The sequence below is a fragment of the Pogona vitticeps genome, chromosome 9, assembly GCF_051106095.1.
Source record: "Pogona vitticeps strain Pit_001003342236 chromosome 9, PviZW2.1, whole genome shotgun sequence".
NCBI classification, from domain to species: domain Eukaryota; kingdom Metazoa; phylum Chordata; class Lepidosauria; order Squamata; family Agamidae; genus Pogona; species Pogona vitticeps.
Window position 1 is genome coordinate 21,610,241 of NC_135791.1, and position 21,795 is coordinate 21,632,035.

A 21,795-nucleotide genomic window follows, 5' to 3' on the forward strand; every position below is an offset into this window, starting at 1 on the left:
ACAAAATGTGCATAAACATAAATAACAATTACAGTCACAGCAGATAAATAGGAATATAAGGGAAATTAGAAAAGGAATCAGGAATTGATTGGAGGGAAGGCCTGGATGTATAACCATGTTTTTAATTGAGTTTTAAAAACATCCAGCTTAGGGGCTGCGCGAATCTCTGGAGAAAGGTTGTTCCAGAGGCGAGGAGCCACCGCCGAGAAGGCCCGGTTTCGTGTCTTCTCCTTCCGGGCCTCTCTCGGCGTCAGGCTCCTCAGCCTCACCTCCAGACTCGCGCGGGTGATCCGGGTAGACCTAGGTGAGAGCAGGCGTTCCGCCAAGTATCGAGGTCCTAAACCGTTTAGGGCCTTATAAGTAAGCATTAACATGTCTCTGTTATGTACTCTATATGCTGGTGAGTGATTAGCTACAAGATGACGATGATGTGGTCCAGCGCTTGCAAAGGCTACCTTTCTCAACCATGTTGGATTTGTTTTATTTTGTTCCAGACTCCCAGGCTCTGAAGGAGAACGCGAAATCGCCTTCGCCTACGGCCCTGCCTTCTCTGCCCACCACGGAGTCCCCTAAGCCAGCCCGGCCCCGCCGTCCACGGCCCCCCGCCGTCCTGCCCTCGGACCGCCCCTATCAGTGTAAAGACTGCGGCAAGCGCTTCGTCTACCGCTCCAAGCTGGCCACCCACCAATGGACCCACTGCGCCGAGCGCCCCTACAAATGCCCCGATTGCCCAAAGAGCTTCAGTTACCCATCCAAGCTGGCGGCCCACCGCCGCACCCACACCGGGGAGCGCCCGTACCCCTGCACCTTGTGCCCCAAGCGCTTCGGACACCGCTCCAAGCTGGCCGCCCACCAGTGGATCCATACCCCGGAGCGCCCTTACAAATGCGCCGATTGCCCCAAGAGTTTCTGCTACCCGTCCAAGCTGGCGGCCCACCGCCGAACGCACACGGGGCAACGGCCCTACCCTTGCAACCGCTGCGGGAAGAGCTTTTGCTACCCGTCCAAGCTGGCGGCCCACCAGCAGATCCACGCGGCGGCGGCAGCCGGGCGGCCCTACCCGTGCATGCGCTGCAGCAAAAGCTTCCGCCAGCTCCGCAACCTCACGCTGCACCAGCGGGTCCACGAAGATGGGGAAGTGGGGGATGACTTATCCCAAACCAAGGGTCACAGCAATGGAGAGAGGCCCTAGGGTCCGGCGCTTAAGAACCCCGATAACATTGGGGGCAAAGGGAGGAAGTCGATTCATTGGGATGCTCGGTGGATCATTGTAAATAGTCAAGTATGTTAGTCAGGGAGGGAGGGAGGCGGATTTGGGAGTTACGCAGACCTGCCCTTCAATGCCCTGTCACTTCTCAGTCTGCAAGGTTAAAGGTCCTATCACTCCCCCCACTCCACTGTGCCAAGTTCACGTCTTCTCTCCTCATGGGCCAGGCTATGTATACCGTGGTGAAAAATGATCTGAAATGCGCAGAATGCTAGTTCTGTGGTGAGAAGGGACCTTTTCTGTGGCCGGAGTGCATTTGCGCCAACCTTTCGTTGACATTGCGTTTCTGGCATGCGCCCAAATGCCCGGCATGTACAGAGTGCAAGTATACCACCTTACCTTTCTGCCCATTCTATGAAAACCAAAATTAGCCTTCAGGTAACGGTTTTAGGAAGAAGTTTGTGCTAATTTCACAGAAGAACGCGTAGGCACGAATGTTTTGTAGCGTCACCGAGAGTGAAGGATGCTTTTATTTGCTCCGTTCCTTGCAAAGCCACTTCTCTCCGCCATAGTATGTTTTCTGTGCAAAGATGCTCAGCCAGCAGAAGCTTGTATGGGGGGGGGGGAGAATGCAACACCCTTCGGATGCAAGGTTTTGTGAGGTGGCAGCTCTGAGTTGTACCGTCTGAGCTGTCAGGTACATTATGAACACAGGTTTAAGGGTTCAGCCTATGACTCCATAAAGGTTTAACCCATATTGGTAGATCATTGTTTGTGGCAGGCATTATGGCTTTTGGATGTAAAAGAAAAATGCTTTTAGCCTATGAACTTTGGACCCTGAATGAGCTACTGCTGCAGAACAGCTAGTTGTATGCAAAAAAAAAAAAAAATTGGTAGGAGCAGCTCTGTGTTTTCATTTTCAGGAAGAGGCCTCCATCCAGTTCAAGGGGATGTGTGAACACGAAGCATTGAACTGTGGTTGTTGGTGTGTGTGTGTAGAGCTGTTAACGTGTATGGATTTTTCTTGCTAGGTGGGACAATCTGAAGGCTATTTTTCACCACTTGGTATACACAGCTTAATAGCCTGGTCCCTTACTTTCCTGCTGCGTAGTTGTTTCTAAACATACTTACAAAGGCAAAAAACCAACCCCCAAAACCCTTCTTTTTGTGTTTTGCTCCACTTGGGGAATTCCTGTGTCCTCTTTGGTTGACATTTCCCTGCTGACACTGTTTGTCCTCCCTGGTTTTTCTAAACACATCCCAACTTCCATCACAATTGACGAGCAAACTGCACCCACACCCCCTTCGGTTGGTCTTTCAAAACTGGCCTGAACATTGTTCTTGCTCCCTCTCTTTGCTCTTCACAACCTAGCAGAGATCCATTTCCCCGCTTCACCAAGGCCCGTGCCCACACTTCAGGGCAAGTACTGGTTCCGGCGTCAAGGGGCAACGGGGCAGGGCTGGTCAGTCTGTGGGTCCATTTGTAATTGATGCAAAAAGAAAAGTAGAACTCCGCGGGGGAGCTTCGAGGCTCTTGTCTTATTTTCTTGGAAAAAGTAATAAAATATGTAAAAGCAAGCCCAGTTTTCAAGACAACCTTGGGACATGTGAGAAGTGTTTTTTTAAAAAAGAGACAAAATCCCAAGAGGACAGCTCAATTATCACATGAAGAACCTCTGTTTTCAAAGGAGTAGCTTAGTCTGTGCAAGGCTATCAAATAAAATGAACGTAAAAGTAAACCCTCATGGCATTTAAAGACTGCTATATTGTAATGGCACTTTCCTGGATTAAATGCACTTCCACTTGATCCATGAAAGCTTCATTAAAACATAGAACTTGGATGTTTATGTGCCTTTTTTTGGTGCATCATCAGGAAAATAACACATTTTACCCCCCTCCCCTGCTTGCAAGCCTCTCAAGCTCTTGCTGGTAGAAAATGGTAGGTAAGGGGGCTATCTGTCAAATGTTGCTGCCGGATTGATGCTCAATCAGCCCTAACCAGAGATAAAAGATGGGCTTCTTAGTCCAGCAGTATCTGGAGGATCACAAGTAGCCTACCTCTGTAGTAAGGTGGATTCTACTCCTCACCCTTACGGATAGGAATCAAAGTAATTTGATCATTCCAAATGTACAGTGGTACCTGTCTATGAATTTAATGTGTTCTCCAGGGCATTTCATAATGCAAATAATTTGCAAATCAAAATGCGGTTTCCCAGAGGAACGTAGGCACAGAGGTGGCGCTATAAACCTCCCAGGCACAATGCAAACATGCTTCGTATAGCGGGGGGGGGCGGGAATTGTAAACCGAAAATTACGTTAACCGAGGCGTTCATAAACCGAGATACCACTGTAGAGTATGTGGCACCTCAAAGACTAATGATTATATTTTAATGTGAGCTTTTGTGGACACATCCCCTTCGTCAGACATGTGGAAACAGAATACGTTGATTGAAATACCAGTTTCACAAGCAGAATATTCTAAATATTCATTGGCTCTCGGGTATGGTACATTTACATGCAGGAATTTGTGGCCGATCTTGTTTTTGGGTACTGTTGTATTCTGTAGGATATCCCTCCTGGTAAATAAAAAGGGGGAGGGTGTCAACATGAAAATTACCGTATTTTTTGCACCATAAGACGCACTTTCCCCCAAAAAAAACATTGGGGAAAATGTATATGCATCTTATGGAGCGAAATATCCAGATTATTTTTTCCTGTTTTCTTTGCCTAAAAATTTGGTGCGTCTTATGGAGAGGTGCGTCTTATGGAGCGAAAAATACGGTACATGGTCCACAGGAGGCTTCACACAGATTACAGCAGTTGGGTGAGCCAGTGAGGTATAGCAGATGGACTGGGACTCAGACCAGGATTCAAATTGCCACTTGGCCTTGGAAAAGAAATGCGGAAAACCCTGTTAGTGTCATTGTTGAATGGAAAGTGCCTCACAGTCTGGGTGGGTTTTAAGGAGATGGAGAATCGTTTTGCCTGTATGAAAAGGATAGAGGGACGGTGGCGAAATGGTCAAGTTGAAAGATAAGGACAAAGAAGCCCATTTTCTGTGGTGATTTACCTCACAATCAATTCCATACCATCTCCTCTGGCGTTGAACAAGAATCTTCAACCTTTTTTTAATCTTAAATGTACGTCTTTTCCAAAGTGAATCCTGTTCAGTCATATTTTCATCCCCGTTTATTACGCATAAAACCTAAGAAATTTGTCACAATCACATATATTTCAAGATGAAGAGGGAGAATACCTCAAGTCTGATTTTGTCTTATTTATTTAAAAAAAAAAAAGAAACAAATCATTTCGGGAAAGGACAACATGAATTCCATCTCCAGAAGGAGATCTGTTACTTTTCCGGAAGCCTCACACAAACTGCATCGAGCCATTGGTATGATTTATTTACACAAAAAAAAACAACCCAGCCCTTGAGTGTTGGATCATGTAAGCACCAGTAAAAACATATTTAACTGCCATACTGTGGCTTCTCCCACTTTAAGCAGTAACTCCAAAGAGGGTGGTTTTTAAGAAGGGGTGCGAAGAATTGCTCAGGGCACTCGTAAAGCTCTAGTCCCACCTGTGTGAAGCCATAATACCTTACTCAAAGACCACTACCCCGTTCAGTTTATTTTTGGACACCCCCAATTGCTTCTGGAGCACACAGCTAGATGATGAACACCCTTCATCAGCCCCTAAGGAATCCTGCTGCAGGTGAAACCAGGAGCCGATCCCGCTTGAAATAGCTTATTTCACTGTCAAACCACTCTTGCCTTGGACTACATGGTAAGGAGTCTGCACCAAACTTGCAGACTGAGATTCTGACAAGGCAGATTCGCTTGCCGACCTTTCTCGTCCTTTGCCATCCGCTTAAGGACTTCAAGATAAGCAAGAGATATTTCCATTCCACAGACTTGGCCCCTGCTTCAGCACCAGAATTAAGGGTGTAAAGGGAGTATCAGGCATCAAGACACCTTTAAAACACTGCGGGTTTTGTTGACATGCCAAGACTGACCAGCCTCTACAAGGGCGGCCATGGTTAATGCTTCCAGCGCCTTCCCAAATTTTTTTTGGGGGGGACGCACCCTAGATCAACTTTGCTGCATTCAGTACACGAGCAAAGAACTGAAGAGCCGCTGGCTAGATTTCGCCAGGACTGAGGGCAGCACCCATGTTTTGATGAGGGAAGATAGCCGTAAAAACGAGGTAGATAGTTCAAAGCCTCTCAGCCCAGTTCAGAGCCAGTCAAAAAGTAAGAGATGAGGTGCAAGAAGACAGGCCGTACCCTAAAAGCAGATGGTTAGGAGGCTGAGCGGGAAAGAGGCTGTTTTAGGGCTTCTCTGAGGAGAATTCAGTGGAGGCCTCGCTCAGAAAGAGAAGGGGAAAGAAATCCAGCAGTGAAATTGATGATCCCTTGCTGAAATTGACCAGTCATGAAATTAACTAGTACAGGAAATATTGTCCTGCTTTCAACAGGCGACTAGATATTTTTAAAACCCACATCGCCTTTGTAAAAGGCTTCTGGGTGTTGAGAACATCCCATAGTCAGCTTATGATACAAATTCCTATAATACAGCCAGTTGCTCCATTTCCTGCATAAAAAAATTGGGGTGTCTGCACCAACCCCACCTCACAGAGAAAGTTCAGGGTGCTGAATATTGTCCGGGGCGAGCTGTCGTCCAAATTGAGTCCTGTGTAAATGCACACATTTTCACAACAGCAGCCCGAAACACTGTTTTTAAAGCACTCTCCTTGTGCGCACACATACATCTCAGTCCGCGAGAGAGAATTTTGAGCATTAAAAAGAGCTTGAGATCAGCTCCCCCTGCACAAGCCTTTGAATGCTTTATTAAGGGCTAACTGAACTACCAACCCATAAGTGAAAATGCACGGAAGGGGAGCACATCCCCACAATTTTAAAGATGGACACGACACAGAGCAAGCCATCTGTGAATGCAAGCCAATAAAGGATAATGACCGTGGCCCACTTCCCGTTTGTACTTTTTCCCGACTGAAATGGGAAAGCGGAAAAGACGACAGCACATGGGAGTCTAGAAAACTTCTGAATTCTAAAAAGTGACTTGGATTTGAACCAGAGGGCAGGGCTGTGGATCTCCAACCAATGTGTTCAAGTCTACTGGTGAGTAAATATAGAAAGAATAAACCCCAAATATGAAACCATAACAGCCCATTTGAAACACAAAATTAAAGGCAGGAAATGAGAGGCAAGATGTTTTTCTTTGAAAACACTGCTGAACTGAAAGAGAGAAAAAAAATCTAATACTCTAGGGTAGTGTTTTGTACTAAGGAATGAATGTCCCCGGGGAGATGCCCATCATCTTTCACCAAACAAAACAAACAACAGCAAGGATACATCTGGACTGCTAGATTCTCAGAGGGAAGGGAAGTGAGAAGGAAGAGAAAAGAAATAAAGAGTATCAAAAGCAAATAGTGGGTCCCAGGAAAATGAACCACAGCAGTGTGAATGCTCTGTCTCTCTGTGTGTGTGCGCGCGCACACACACACACCTTTCAGTCCTGATCCAAAAAAGAGGAGTCCAGGTAACCTTTCACCTTCCAAGCCCTTGAGGCGGACCCTGGCCCCAATCCAGAGGAGCACGCAGCTGATGCAGACAAGCTGCTACACTAACGGCGCTCATTTACACGACTTCTCCAGCAGAGCCACTATTTCTGAAAGGGAATTCGCTGCTGATAGAATCCAAAAAGGGCCGCTACTGCAGGAGCAGGAGCAAAAGGCGAGAGCCAGCCTGCGTAGGCTTGCGAGACCAGGCCTTCAGCAGGAAGGAAGGAAGAGACAAAGAGAGCATCACGTCAGTAGGCTGGAAAGTGAAAAGGCTTCAGTTTGCTCCGGAAGGGGGATATACGATACACAAAGGCCAGTACGGGGGCCTTCCTACACCCGTGGCACCACCACATAGGGCTGGTGGGGGATCAGTTTCTGCCGGTCCTTGCAGGTGTATATCCAGCGGGGCCGCACGAAGGAGAGGTTGGCATTCTCGTTCAGCGCCTGGGACAGAGATTTAAAAAAAAAAAAGACGGTAGTTTGACGGCCCCCTCTTAGCAGGTGCAGCTGTACTACTGGAAAGCAAAATGGATCTGCCGTGTAGAGTAGGAGCCCCATATCCATGGGGGAGCCAAGCCCCCCCCGATACTGAAAAATGCAGATGATAACAAACACTATTGTAATAGAGAGCACTATGCGCATAGCATGGTCTCTGGCTCCTTATAATGGCCATGTCTGGTCGCTTCATCGTTAAAAATATATATTTTTAGGAGTTTTTAATATTTTGAATGTTTTCAGAATGCAGGTAAGTGAATCAGCGGATACCAATCCTGCAGATATGGGGGTCCTACTGTATTAGTATCAGTTCTCCTATAAAATTCTTCACCCCTTTAAAATTTAACTTTGGACACAAGGTTGAAACCTGTTACGACATCAGGAAAGGACTAGGGAGACCCAGGTTCAAATTCTCCATTCACCCATGGAACTTTCCTTTCAGCCTAACCTTGCCCACATGACCGATGAGAGAATAAAAGGCTGGAAAGGCATAATGTGCCCTTTGAGAAAGGTGGCGAAGAGGTGGGACAGAAATCAAACAAACTCCCTCACCAAATGGCCTATTACTGCAGAGGTGTGGGGCCTTTGTCCCTCTACATGTTTTTGCCTACAAGCCCCATCCAGCATGACCAGTGATAAGGAGTACAACTCCAAAACATCTGGAGCGGCAGTGGTTCCCCCAATCCAGCTGATGGTGAACCTAGGGTACGCGTGCCACAGCTGGCATGCAGAGCCATCTCTGTGGGCACGGGAGCCGTAAGTTGCTGGATCGCTACCCCCAGCAGCCAAAACTGAGGAGGCTGCAGCCGTGACAGGCAGCGGGTCAGGATCTGAGCTCTAGGCAGTGGCGGGGTTGGGCGTGACTGGAGGCAGACCCGGAGTGGGGTGTTGAGGCACCTCCATGCTCGGGATTCCCCCTTCCACCACCACTTCTGGGTCGTTTGTTTCCCCCCCCACCCCGGTTTGGGCACTCAGGATCAAAAAGGTTTGCCATCACTGCCCCAATCCCACAAAATCCACTTCATTTATTACGAATTGTGAGCATCTAGGACAATAGTTCCCAACCTTGGGTTCCCAGATCTTCCTGAACTTCAACTCCCAAGAAGTCTGCACCATGAGCAGTACTGGCTAGGGCTTCTGGGAACTGCAGTCCACGAACATCTGGGGACCCAAGGCAAAGGACCGACTACACCAATGTATAGCCCCCTAACGAGCAGGCGGACCAAGCTTACCTCCTCAAAAGTGTCATCCCAATCTTGAGCGGTGATCACATAATTCACGCGCTCGTTCATATAATCTTCAATCTCCCTGCAGGCAAAAGATAAAGAGTAATCATTTTTCCCCTGCCGTTTTCCATCCCCTCTGAGAACAAACAAAAGTAATCCACACTGGAATGCATTTTGACAATAGATATAATGCTGATTACAAAGGCGCTGAAAAAGAAGTAGGGCATTTTTTTTTACAATCTTGTAACTGTGAACAAGTGGTAGGCTCTTTAAAACTGTTCACTCTCTCCACACCCACCAACAGCTGGCCATCACAGAGGCATCAAAAAGTAAGTAAGTAAGTAAGTAAGTAAGTAAGTAAGTAAGTAAGTAAGTAAGTACGAAAGTACGAAAGTACGAAAGTACGAAAGAAAGAAAGAAAGAAAGAAAGAAAGAAAGAAAGAAAGAAAGAAAGAAAGAAAGAAAGAAATCTGGATGTGTTTGCATCTACTTTCCGTGTCCTATATTTTTCAGCAGTTTCTTTTACAGTTGTGCCCCGCTGGACGATTTCCCCATTTAACGACGAATCCGCTTAACGTTGAAGTTTTTGCGATCGCAAAAGTGATCGCAAAACGATGTTTAGATTGGGTTTTTTCACTTCACGTCGATCGGTTCCCTGTTTCAGGAACCGATTTTTCGCTTTACAAAGATCAGCAAACAGCTGATCGTCGGGTTTCAAAATGGCCGCTGGCTTTCAAAATGGCCCCCCCGCTGTTTTCTAGGATGGATTCCTTGCTATACAGGCACCAAAAATGGCCACTGTATGGAGGATCTTCGCTGGACAAGCAGGTATTCAGCCCATTGGAACGCATTGAACTGGCACCACTGTATCTGCATTTTTAAGCAGCCTTCACATTACAAAACTGAAGCACAGAATTTCTGCTTGCCTCTTTATACACAGATTTAATTGTGTACACCACTAGTCTATACCTCTCCTGCCCTTCACATTTCTGCTGTCCCCCCTCCTAACACAAGAGAATATCACTCTGCATCCCACCGCAGACACCGCAAAGGCATATATGCCAAAACCACCCGGGCAAACTCACCCATTAAAAGCTGTGATGTAGCGGTTCAAGAGGCGACGCTCCTGAGGAGGGAATTCCCCATAAAGGAAGAAGTGTTTGCCCTCAAATAAATCTGTCAAGGAGGAAGTGGTTATGTCAGCTGAGAAGGGACAACGAACGACAGCCCATCAATTGAACTTGGGATCTCCGTTAACTTTTAGAAAGGAGATTGTAATTCCAGCATGCGATGGGCACCATTTCTTACAAACAACTGAAAGAGACAATGCCGATGTAGCACCTCGCTCAATTTTAATCTTTCAAACCCACGAGCCTTGAGCAGAGCAGGGGGAAACTGGGGGCTGTCCACCACTCAATGATTTATCATGTATTTACTCTAAATAATAGAAATGCATTAAATAAGTCCTGGTAAAAGTGTCCCTGAGATGCTCAAAGAGCAAGACTGATTTTTATTTAACTAGAAGTTACCATTCATGTAAAAAAAAAAAAAAAACCAGACCACACAGTAGGAACCCCCGTATCTGCGTGATCCGTATCTACTGATCCACTTCTACAGTCTGAAAATATTAAAAATATGAAAGGAAAAATCCTAGAAATATGTATTTCTAAAGACAAAGTTACCAGAACTGGTCACTATAGGGAGCCTGGGACCACACAATGAATAGCATTCTCTGTAATCTGTTTTTTCCAGCATCCATGGGGGTGCTTTGAACCAACTACCCGCAGATACGACAGTCCTGCCGTATTTAATTTTTTTATTCTTCATTCTCTCTTTGAGAAAAGTGAAAACAGCCTCAGAAGAGCTGAGCCTTTTACTCTCAGCTCCCTGTTAAAAATTATCCACCTTCAACTGTTACTTGATTTGTTGATTAAAGTTTGCCATCCCAGACTTTCCAGGAGTTCTGACATACCAGGTAGCTCTGGGACAGGCTGATCCACCTCGCCCTGTTCCTCAACGTCTGTGTTCTCATCGGTGGAACCAGCGTATGGATCGTCCTCCGGCGCTGGGCCAGCCCTCCGTCCTCCTTGCTGTTTTTTTCGGTGCTCCTCCTCCACTCTTAAAGCCAGGGGGAGAAATGGACTCAGAGGGGACAGAAGACTTGTGATCCATACATTTTGATCAGAATCAAGATCTTAGTCCTCACTATGAAAGTACGCCCTGGCAATTTCTTCTAACGGCTTAGAAACCACCTCGAGTGTAAGAGGTGGGCAGCATGTGGCCCTCCAGATGTTGTCGGACTGCAGTCTCATCATGCTAGCACAGACCATGAAGAGGGATGATGGGGGTCATAGTTGAACAATGGGCCACAGGTTACCTGCTCCTGACATATGCAAAAGGCTTCTGCTGATCACATGGGTAGTCTTTGTCTTCCCTGCTACCTTTCCTGGCTCAACTTCCATCAAGCACTTACTCCTTTGGTGGGGACATGGGAGAGGGACTTCTCTATTGCTACTCCCAGACTTTGGAACTCCCCCCAACCGGAGGCCAGCCTAGCCTAATCTTTGTCGTCCCTCTGCAAGCAGACAAAGATCTTTTGCTTCAGGCAAGCCTTCCCTCGCTGACGGACATGAGTGGGGTTTTTTAATCGACTGCTGTACCTTACGACTCTAAATATATTGGTAGTGCTGCTTTTGTTTACCAGTTTTAATGTGGCATCGGTTCAATTTGTTTTAAGTATTGTCTTTTAAAGGTGCAAGCCGCCTTGGGTCGTTTTTAAGAAGAAAGACAGGGTAAAAATATTTTGAATAAATGAATACAGTGGCGCCTCGCTTTACAAATGCCCCGCATGATGACGAATCCGCTTAACGACAATCTTTTTGCGATCGCAAAACAATGGTCTAAATGGGAGAATTTTGCTTTGCGATGATCAGTTCCCTGCTTCGGGAACCGATTCTTCGCAAAACGACATTTTTCTAACAGCTGATCAGCGGTTTCAAAATGGGCACGAGGTAATTAAAATGGCTCCCCACTGTGTTTAAGGATGGATTCCTCGCTGTACAGGAAGCGAAAATGGCTGCCATATGGAGGATCTTCGCTCGACGGTGAGTTTTTACCCCACTGGAACGCATTGAACGGGTTTCAGTGCGTTTCAATGGGGTTTTTAATTTCGCTTTACGATGTTTTCGCTTAACGGTGATTTTCCTGGAACGGAGTATCGTCATTAAGTGAGGCACCACTGTAAATAAAAATGATCTAGGCACTAAATCCCAGTGGTTTTTTCCTACCTCTGTGAGTTATGGCTTATAGAAGGGTCAAACCACAAAGGCTTTGCCTTGACCAACCTCCTGAGTTCATCATCTGTGTCTCCAGAGCCTTCATCTCCATTGTCTCGGGCGCCTGAGGAATTAATAAGGAGGAAAGGGGAAGTGAGCGATGGACATATGCCTGCTGTTCTGTTAAAGTGGTATGACCAAATTAACCGAGCCCCGATGGGTTTGTCGGCCACAGCCCAAGAATACAAGGCCTGTTGCATCCACCTGCTGTTCCACATTGTGGCCGGGGGGGGGGGGCAGCCTCAGCTGCCGTGTTTCTACCAAAAATCTTGGCAGGGTAAGTACGGAAGCAAAATGCAAGAGGATGAGAAGAAACCAAGGCTCAGTAAGCAGTCACTGGGTAGATTTGTGAATCAGAGAACCTAACACAATGAAAAGGGATCTAACGATTGGAAAGACACGTGAAGCTCGTTTCCCAGCCAAAGCAGGCAGGTCTAAACATCTATATAAAGATAGTGAAAGGTGGAAGAAATTCACCAAGAAGCATTCCTTCCGTGGTGGCCAGGAATGAAACTGAAACAAGACCGCCTTGTACAAAGGCACTCGGCTCCTCATGAGCAGGTGCAAGGGACCAGTAAAAGCGGATGGCTGTCCCTTTAATGCCCGGATGGACCGCTTTCCCAGGGAAGATGTCCTTAACACTGCTGGTCACCAGATAATCAACTAGTTGGACCTTCGGGCCGATCCCAGGTCAGTTCCCATGTAGAGACAAAGCAGTGGCACGGATGGAAGCAACACGGGATGAGAGATGGGGGTATTCGTATATGAATATCCTCGCATAGGTGGAAATAAGGGTCCGGCCCCATGGAGCTGGGCGGTCCACTCACGATTTTGCCGCTGCTGCCAGCTCCGCGGAGGCTTCCTACCACGCCGTTGTCCACCATCGATGGCCCAGTCCTGGCAGGAGGCGGGATGACAAGCCTCTCTGCTAGGTCGGAGTGGCTAATTCATTATGGAGAACAGCGCGATAGGAAACCTCTGCAGAGCTGGCACCAGCAACGAAATCGCGAGAGGACCCTCGTTATTTCCACAAGTGCCGGGATATTCGTACTCGTCTACGAAGACACCCCCCCTCTCTCCAAGGGACCCTCAGCCTTACCTGCAGGGTCGTCCTCGTCGCTGGACGCTGCAGAGTCGGCGGCCAAAGCCTGCGTGTTATTCTGGAAGCTGCTGCTGTTCCGAGAGGTGGTGGGCTCTTCCTCTTCGGAGGACGCCTTCCTGGGCGCCTTCTGCCCCAGTTTAGGGCTGGCAGAAACCCTGGGCTTGTGGTTGGAGCCAGCCAGACGGGCTTTCTGTAAAAGACGGACGGCGGCTTGAACGACCGAAAGGGCAGAGGGAGCCGACCCTCTCTGACTTGGGTGCCAACCGGATATCCCTTCCAAGGAGGCATTCCCACCAAGGAAGAAAGGGTTTCTGTCACCTGTTGACGAGGGAGAGGCTTCTGGTGCTGGGCAGAGGCCTCTTCATCGCTCTCTTCCTCCTCCTCCTCCTCTTCCTCGCTGCTGGAGGATTCCTGGCCGACCATCAGGTAGCTGAGGAAGGGACCCAAATGCGGTGACCCCAGGTACTGCTGGAACTTCCCCTCCCTTCCCCATGTAACAAAACGAGGGATATTTGGCTCAAGAGTACTATGGAAGGATCTTGTTGCAGATCAAAAACTGAGCTGTGAGCCAACAGTGGGATGTGGCTACAAAAAATGCTTCTGCATTTACAGAAGGACACTCTCCAAATCTCATGAAGTATCAGTTCCCCTTCATTCAGCACTGGTCAAGCTTTATCTTGAGTAGTGCGTCTAGTTCTGAACACCACCCCAGATTCCCTGACTGTTATCCATTTTTAGTGATGGTTCATAATTTCCAAACTGTTAGAAAACAACTTGCATACTGCACTATATCCATCTAAAAAGCAAACCTGGCTTCAACATCTTGAGCCACGTGAATCTGGGACATAAATAACAGCATTTACGTTGGAATTACCCACAAAAACTGATACACAGCTTTGAAAATGATTTATAATTAAAAGCTCACTGTTTGCTTTCTGTTTAATACTCTTAATGGTCGATTAATGGTATCTGTTCCTGTATGTGTACTGTTCCCATGACCACGCAGCCTTTTCCTGATTTTTCCTGAACTTTAAGAAGGATGCCGACAAACTGGAGCATGTTCAGAGGAGGGCAACTAGGATGATCAGGGGACCGGAAACCAAGCCTTAGGGGGAAAGACTGAAAGAACTGGGCGTGTTCTTTCAGAGTAGACCTTTGGTCTAAATGGGCGGGGTAGAAATCCAATAAAATAAGTGAATAAAATGTTTAGCCTACAGAAACAAAGACTGAGGGGAGATATGATAGCACTTGAAGGACTGTCATTCAGAGTAGGGGCAGGATCTGTTCTAGATCATCTCAGACTGCAGGACACAAAACAATGGGCTCAAGGTGCAGGACGCCAGATCTAGGCTGAATATCAGGAAAAATGTCTTAACTGTTAGAGCAGTACGACAATGGAACCAATGACTTCAGGAGGTGGCAAGCACTCCAGCATAGGAGGCGTTCAAGAGAAAACGGGACCACCCTCTGTCAGATATGTTTTGACTTGGATTCCTGGACCGAGCAGGGGGCTGGACTTGATGGCCTTACAAGCCCCTTCCAACTCCATTATCCTATGATTCTAAGAATCCACCACATACACACACTCACCGCTTGCAAGGGAGGTTTCGCCGTGTGCGGTAACAGTCGAGGATCCACTCCTTGCGCACTATCACACCGCCGAGCCCTTTCACCTGGCTGAATTTAGGGGTGTTGGCAAAGGCACAGCTGGAAGCAAAGAGCAGAGGAGGAAACTCAGTACGAAGCACCACTGCCAATGGGACAGCATCAAAAGCTGGGCTTATAGAGACCACAGGCAATCAAAGCCATCCATTCAAGTGCGCACTTCTCATGAAGCCAACTTGCAGAGAGAGGCAGCGAAGATCTGCGGTCTGCAGGGCACCTACATGAGGTGAGTGCTGTCCGGCGTCCAGTCGGGCCGGTACTTGGCCCCCATCTCTAGGGCTTTGTCTCGAAGCTCGGAACGGAAGGGGTTCTGGAAGCCGCTCAAGACAAACACGATGCCCTGAAGGAGGTGCTGGAAGGACCCGTTGGCCGTCTCCTCCGAAGGCTGGGTCTGGGGTGGCTTTTTGGAAGGTGGGGTCTTTGGAGGTGCTGGGGCGGTGGCAGAAGCTGTGAACGGGGGGGGGGGAGAAAGAAGAAAAAGTATCATTTGCAGTGAGGGGGGGGAACAAACTGCCCTCCTCCAAAGAGGAGAAGATCCCTCCCGTCCTCACCAACAACCATGCTTAGGATCTCTGTATAGATAACTTCCAGAACAAGACACAGTCGGGCCCCACCGACCCACGTACAAGATCCACAGTCTGACAATATTAAAAAGAAAAAACACACCCAAAAATACGTATTTTCATGATGTTTTTACCAGAACGCATCATGGTCTCCGGCCCCCTCTATCCCCTGCGGATGTACCCCGACATTATTTAGCAATTCAAGTAGTTTACACCAACTCCAACTATAATCTTCAATCCCTTGCTCACTTTTTTTAAAGGAAAAAAAACACAACCAAACCTTTGTGTTTCTTGGTGGGTGGGTTCACAGGGTGAGGACTGGGATCAAACTTCTTTGACAGGGAGGAGGCACCAGCATTTTCCTTGCTGAATTCGAACTTCCTCTTGACTGGGGTCGGCTCCTGCAAGAAGACGAGAGCTAAGACTGCCACCCTGCAGAAATGCATCTGGGTACAAGCACCCTCTAAATGAATGAGTTTTACTTCTGAGCAAGTGTGTACGAGATCCCACTGCAAGTGGTCCTTTTTATTCTAGCCCTGGGCTCATTCGAAAAACTGTAACTTGGTGCACAACTGACAAGTCTGTGTCCCTAGAAAGGAAATCCTGGCATGGAGAGAAGCTGATACCGACCAACGGCAGTAAAGATGCTACGTACAGTAAGACCCCCGTATCTGAAGGATCAGTATCCATGGTTTCATTTATTCATGGACTGAAAATATTAAATTAAAAGACCCAGAAATACCTATTTCCAAGATGGGACTTCCTTCAGTGTCTACTTTAGGAGTTGTACTTGATCATGTTGCTAGTTTTCATGCAGATCTATTGTGGGATGGGCTGGTTCTGTTCCTGCTTCTTAGCAAGAAACCACTTCATCTTGAATATCTTGTGGAATGACATGATCAACCTCGTACAACCCAGCACCACAACAGTGGCAAAGCAAATCCGGTAGGTAGGTAGGTAGGTAGGTAGGTAGGTAGGTAGGTAGGTAGGTAGGTAGGTAGGTAGGTAGGTAGGTAGGTAGGTAGGTAGGTAGGTAGGTAGGTAGGTAGGTAGGTAGGTAGGTAGATAGATAGATAGATAGATAGATAGATAGATAGATAGATAGATAGATAGATAGATAGATAGATAGATAGATAGATGATTTGGCATCCACAGGAGGCCTTGGAACTAAGGCAGATGGGTTGGTGAGTTCTACTGTACTTCAAAATTAGGCTTGTCTCTGTGCTTTTAAGAGTGACCTGACACTGACTTTTGTTGAAGTAAGCTTGTCTCCATTGCCCATGTTAAAAGGCACAGTCTGGCTGCTGTAGCAGAGTGGTGAAGAGACTGAGCTGTGAATCACCGAAGCCCCCAGTCCAAATCTTTCTTCTGCCATACACTAGCTGTTCTCAGCCTGAAGTTGTTGAAACCATTACAACAAAGTAAAGCATCAAGGCTACTTGAAATCGCCATATAAATATTAAGCAGTGAGGAACAGCACCAGGAAAAGGAGCAAGCATTGCTGCCAGCCAGCCTTGAGGTTAATGGGGACGGGTAAACACTTCATAACCAGTCCATGTATATGGAAGGCAGTTTTTACCTTGGGAGACACTTTGGCGGTGGGCTTTTCTGCAGCCGACGGCGAGGGATCAGGGCAGCTGGCCAGGCTGGTTTGTAGAGAAGCTGCAGCATAACTGGGTGAGGGCTGGTTGTTCTGAATGGCTGCAAATACAAGATTAGGAATAATTCTTTTCCATTTAGCAGGTACCTATTCAGAAAAGTAGCACTGATATTGATGAGCAGACACTTGCATTTAAAATTCTAAAATTCACAACCAGAGGGAAAGCTAACATTTTAGTCTGCCACGTGCAAACTCATATCCTAAAGGCGATTATCACTCAGAGCTTGAAAATGACACTCTTTGTGGCTCCCAGAACACCCCAGCCAGCGTGGGATGGGAGTTGGGAGTCCAAAACCGCCACATTTCCAAACTTTGACTCACAGTCCTGATGGCTAAATGGAATCCCCAGATCCAGGGACAGAATTACAGTCATGATCACGTGTCAGGCGAGGCTATGGTTCTACAGAATCTGCTTGCATCTTAGACATTCATCACTGGTCATGGTTCAGAATACTGGACCTTTGGTCTCACCCAGCAAGCCAACAAGCAGCTATGTAAGAGACTGATTGGTCACGGCAGCTACCTTTAGTAGGGGACACCAGGGGTTTGCTAGCACGGCTGAAGAACAGAGCCCCGGGTTTCAAGGAACTGGAGTTGCTGTCATCATCCTTCACTTTGAACTGGCCCAGCTTAGTGACCTTCTGAAACAGGTGGCGTGGTGGCGGAGGAGTTAAAAAAACAGAGTGAGCGAGCCGTATCAGTTGAACAACAATAGTTATAGTAAAAAAAGAGAGAAGGCAAACTCAAACCAGCGGAAAGACTCACCGGCGAAGATGTTTTGGAAGGAATCTCACTGTTTTCTGGTGGCGAGTGGAACCTCACAAAGGAAAGGCCATAAGCCAATGACTAGTAAGAGAAGCAAGTAACTTCAGTAGATGATTAGGGTAAAATTAAAGCCTGAAAAAGTTCCTTTTTTTTACCCTATAACTCCCAGACTCTTTCACCCTCTGAGCTAGCCTGTTCTGGAAGTTATAACTAGACATGGCCACAATCAGAAAAGCTCTGAATCCAGCTGGTTTGTAGCTAACAATGAATCACGAACCAACACAAACCCCCAGTGTCCATTCTGACACTGCCCAACATAACATTTTATCTCTTAGTAAAGGCAAAGGTTCCCCTTGACAATTTTTGTCCAGTCGTGTTCGACTCTAGGGGACAGTGCTCGTCCCCATTTCCAAGCCATAGAGCCAGTGTTTTGTCTGAAGACAATCTTCCGTGGTCACATGGCCAGTGTGACTTAGACACGGAACGCTGTTACCTTCCCACCGAAGTTGTCCCTATTTATCTACTCGCATTTGCATGCTTTCGAACCGCTAGGTTGGGGGAAGCTGGGACAAGCGACGGGTGCTCACTCCGTTGCGTGGATTCGATCTTGCGACTGCTGGTCTTCTGACCCTGCAGCACAGGCTTCTGCAGTTTAGCCCGCAGCGCCACCACATCCCTTATTTTGTCGCTTATTGTGTTCTAAATACAAACCTTGGTATAAGGCTGGGTACAAACAATTTTCACTCGGTCCCACTTCCTCTCAGCTGCAGCCTTCACCAACTTATCTGGCCCAAACATACGAACCCTGTTCAGGTTGGTCCCGCTCTTGCTCTCTGACGGAGACATAAAGGAGGATGTGACCAAGAGTGCCTGAAGAGGAAAGAACCGGGACGATGGTTGAGATTTCAAAAACCAGTCAGAATCTTACTGGTGTGTCACACTCATGTAAAGGAAAACACTGGTTAGAACAGATAATGCGTGGTGGCCCGCATGTTCTGCTGCATGTCTGAGCAGCACTTGGCATCTCATTAGTAAGTTGTGATTAGCCACAGCAACTTATGCCTTTTTTCCTACACCTGCATATGTAGTAACAGGGTACTGGACATTCTATGGTTATTCAGCTTCTCATTATTTCAATGCTCCATCTTAGGGGATGTGAGTGGTTGGTTTGGGCATAGAAGGAAGGAAAATATAAAGAGCACCAAGTCATATTTCTGGCCCTTGGTGAAAAATTCCATCTTCAGGAGTGAAGGACTTAGAAGAGGTTAGTCTGTGCAAGCATATCAGTCAAAACCTCAAACCCAAAATAAAAATACTTATATATATATATATAGAATAATTGAGCTGAAAGGGGTCTATAAAGCCATCAAGTCCAACCCCCTGCTAAAGGCAGGAATCCATATCAAAACAGATATGACAAATGGCTATCCAATTTTCTCTTGAACATCTCCAGCATTGGAGCGCTGAATTGCTAATTGGTTCGATAGTTGTACTACTCTAACAGTTAAGAAGTTTTTCCTAATATTCAGCTGAAATCTGGCTTCCTGTAGCTTGAGCCCATTATTACATGTCCTGCACTCTGGGATGATTGAGAACAGATCCTGCCCCTCCTCTGTATGACTGCCTTTGAAAAGTGTTGTCCTATTGCCCCTCTTTCTCAAGATTAAACACAATGCATATTTTAAAATAAAATTAAAAAGAGCAAAAACCCATGGCATCTCAAAAACTGTTATATTCTTAAATACACTGCATATGGCCAAACCACCTCTCTGACTCTCGAGATTGTTCGGTTCCCTGTCTTATTTGTCTACCATTATCTGATTTAGACATTGTTGTACTCAACTGGTGGCCCAGCTATACAGCTAGAGACCCACTCAACTGTGAGTCTATTCACATCTACCCACGGTGCCCACAGATGTGGGGACAGGTTCAGATTTCCTTCACTTGGGTTTAATTTACTTTATTTATTTATTTATTCTATTTATATCCCGCCTATCTGGTCGTTATAACCACTCTAGGCAGCTTCCACCTGGCTGTTTAAGACTCTGTGGCATGAACTCCACTTACAGTTTGTTTCTACACCCCAGTCTAAGAAAAGATAGAACAGTGTACTCTGTGCCAAAGAAAACTCCTTGACCAAAAACAACAAGCCTCGTTCAGTTGCAACAAGGAGGCATCATTTGATCACCCTGCTTCATTAAAGCCACCTGCTTTTTCTGAAGACTCTCCTTTTAAAAAAAAGAGCTATCCACGGTCGTCTCTCTCACCTCATAGTTCTGCTCACTGGCAGACGCAGAGCTGCCTGCCAGAACTTCCACAAAGGCAGAGCCTTCATTGCCAATATCAATGCTGTGGATCTGCTCCTCCTTCTCAAACTGCAGGGAGAACAACAGAGTGGTCTTAGTAGCCAGACGGGTGGTACATACATGGAATAAAACAAACAAACAGCTGAAGACAAGGAAGAGAAGGAACACCAAGGACGACCCAGCATCTCAGGCCTAGCCAATTTGTGCCTGGTATAACTGGAACCAAGCAGAGTTGGAAAAAGTTAATTTTAGGGGAGATCAACTCCCATGCTGGCCAGGGGATTCTGAGATTTGTATGAGTAATTTTCCCCACCACCAAGTTCTGCACAAACTCTGCATGACCGCCTACCATGACTGCCTTATGGCAAGTTAAGACTGTTTTGGCAGTCTAACACTCTTTGACCAAGCAGCTCCCCAAAGTCTGAGCAATAATCCTCCTCTTTTAAGATCAGTTACTCCAAATTCTTATAATGAGGAAGAAATACAGTCCCACCCACAAACCCAGATGTTCTTGCTCTGCAATTTCCAGCATTCCTCACCTTTTCTAGCCTGATGAGGACTCTAACGGTATCCTCCGAATGCAGCGTATCTGTTTTTCTAATAAAGCATGACTAGTGATGGGCACAAAGCGACAGACAGACAGGTATTCTGCAGTTTGGTGCCCTCCGGCAGCTGCCCACACAGAAGGCACACCCCAGCTTCCCTGCTCTGCCTTCTCTGGGCACTGCCTCTGAGTTATGACGTGTAACGGAGTAGGAAAATATGTCTATTTTCAAACATAGAATCCACCTCCAAGCCAAAAACTGGGGGGGGGGGGGAGGCTCTTACCTGTAATATGACAGAGATCTGCTTCTCCCCAGGTTGGGCAGCCTTCCATTTGCGGTAGGTGTCGGCCTTGAGCAAGTTCTCAGCGCAGTGGGTCTGGGGTAGAGACAGCAAGTGAGATGGGATGGGAGGAGGGAAAGGAGGGGCAGGAAAGCATCCCTCCAAACCACCACCACCCCCGCTCGTCTCCCAAGGAACTCCCCGCCACAAAACCTCTCCCTCCCACCTCGCAACAGTCCAGAGTTTAGCAAGTTCTTTGGCAGAAGAATGAATCACCCACCTGCTGATGCCTCCAAAGCATCATCCTACCATTGTGCCACTATAGGTGGTCTCAACACATCCTTACAAGCCTTCTCTTTCAAAGGCTCTTTCAAAAACACTGCCGTGGTCTCTGCCCACCTCATAAACACAACTTTATACCAAGGCAGGGAATCTATGGCCAACATTCTTCACCACCACCACCATCATCATCATCATGTGCTTTCCAGTCAAGTCTGGCTTATGGTGCCCCTTTCGATTGTTTTCCAGGCAGAGAATACACAGAGGTGGTTGCCCATTCCCTTCTTCACAGGACTAAAACTCCCATCTTCCCTGGCTTGCACAGGCTGGGGGTAACGGGAGTTGTAGTCCAACAGCAGCCCAAGGGCCCACGCGTTCGCCAGCCTTGGGGATCCTGGTTTTCACACACACACCCGCCATCATCCCCATAATGGGCTCCTCCAGGCAATATCACTTCCCCCCCTTCTGCTGCTCTGCATGGAACCTTCCTCTCCTCCCCCCCCAAAAGGGGGCGAATGGAAGAGCCTCCCCCCCCTCCAGGCCTGCTTCCCCGCGACTCGCTCCCACCGTGTCCGAGCTGCTCGCAGACACCACATGTCGGATCGCGATCTCGGGCATCTCCCCGCCACTTTCTGTCACCGCCGTCACCCGGCAGCAAAACTCCACCCCTATACCCGGAAATAAAATGCTCCTTCCTGTGGACGCTCTATACTCTCCTATTTACGGCGCGTCACTGGTTTTTCCCCCTCTCCGGGCCGTCTTCCTGGAGGTTCTGCGCAGGCGC

General features: G+C 47.4%; 2 protein-coding genes and 1 pseudogene across 7 annotated transcripts in view; 1 reads left to right on the forward strand and 2 right to left on the reverse strand.

Annotated features, from left to right (window-relative positions):
* The window catches only part of ZNF575 (zinc finger protein 575), a 20,219-nt gene extending 18,201 nt beyond the window's left edge, over window positions 1-2,018 (forward strand). For all 4 annotated transcript variants that reach the window (XM_072980158.2, XM_072980161.2, XM_072980159.2 and 1 more), the window contains exon 3: window positions 495-2,018. In XM_072980158.2, the coding sequence (XP_072836259.1) occupies window positions 495-1,192 (698 nt within the window). In that variant the 3' untranslated portion in view covers window positions 1,193-2,018. The remainder of the gene's footprint in view (window positions 1-494) is intronic.
* A 2,451-nt stretch (window positions 2,019-4,469) lies between these two features.
* Window positions 4,470-21,746, reverse strand: XRCC1 (X-ray repair cross complementing 1). Of its 3 annotated transcripts, none has more exons than XM_072980156.2 (17): window positions 21,579-21,746; window positions 20,736-20,828; window positions 19,869-19,976; window positions 18,313-18,471; window positions 17,602-17,682; window positions 17,360-17,474; window positions 16,756-16,877; window positions 15,457-15,577; window positions 14,835-15,060; window positions 14,539-14,655; window positions 13,267-13,378; window positions 12,946-13,138; window positions 11,799-11,910; window positions 10,484-10,629; window positions 9,597-9,687; window positions 8,518-8,593; window positions 4,470-7,234 (listed from the first exon to the last, which is right to left on the reverse strand). In XM_072980156.2, the coding sequence occupies exons 1-17, from the start codon at window positions 21,627-21,629 to the stop codon at window positions 7,121-7,123; spliced, it is 2,037 nt and encodes a 678-aa protein (XP_072836257.2). In that variant the 5' UTR covers window positions 21,630-21,746; the 3' UTR covers window positions 4,470-7,120. The 3 variants fall into 3 exon arrangements, with proteins under 3 accessions (XP_072836257.2, XP_072836256.2, XP_020668448.3); XM_072980155.2 differs by having other exon boundaries at window positions 17,360-17,477; window positions 21,579-21,745; XM_020812789.3 differs by having other exon boundaries at window positions 11,856-11,910; window positions 17,360-17,477; window positions 21,579-21,742.
* On the reverse strand, window positions 15,799-16,153 carry LOC110089616 (large ribosomal subunit protein eL39 pseudogene; annotated as a pseudogene).
* Window positions 21,747-21,795: the final 49 nt, after the last annotated feature.

What these genes read in the sequence shown, in the direction of transcription:
- XRCC1 (XM_072980155.2), bottom strand. Translation starts at nt 21,629, where the DNA reads ATGCCCGAGATCGCGATCCGACATGTGGTGTCTGCGAGCAGCTCGGAC. An exon ending in CTGCGAGCAGCTCGGACACG is followed by an intron (nt 20,829 to 21,578) that starts GTGGGAGCGAGT and finishes TCTCTACCCCAG; the next exon opens with ACCCACTGCGCTGAGAACTT. An exon ending in GTACCCAGCCTTATACCAAG is followed by an intron (nt 17,683 to 18,312) that starts GTTTGTATTTAG and finishes TTCTCTTACTAG; the next exon opens with TCATTGGCTTATGGCCTTTC.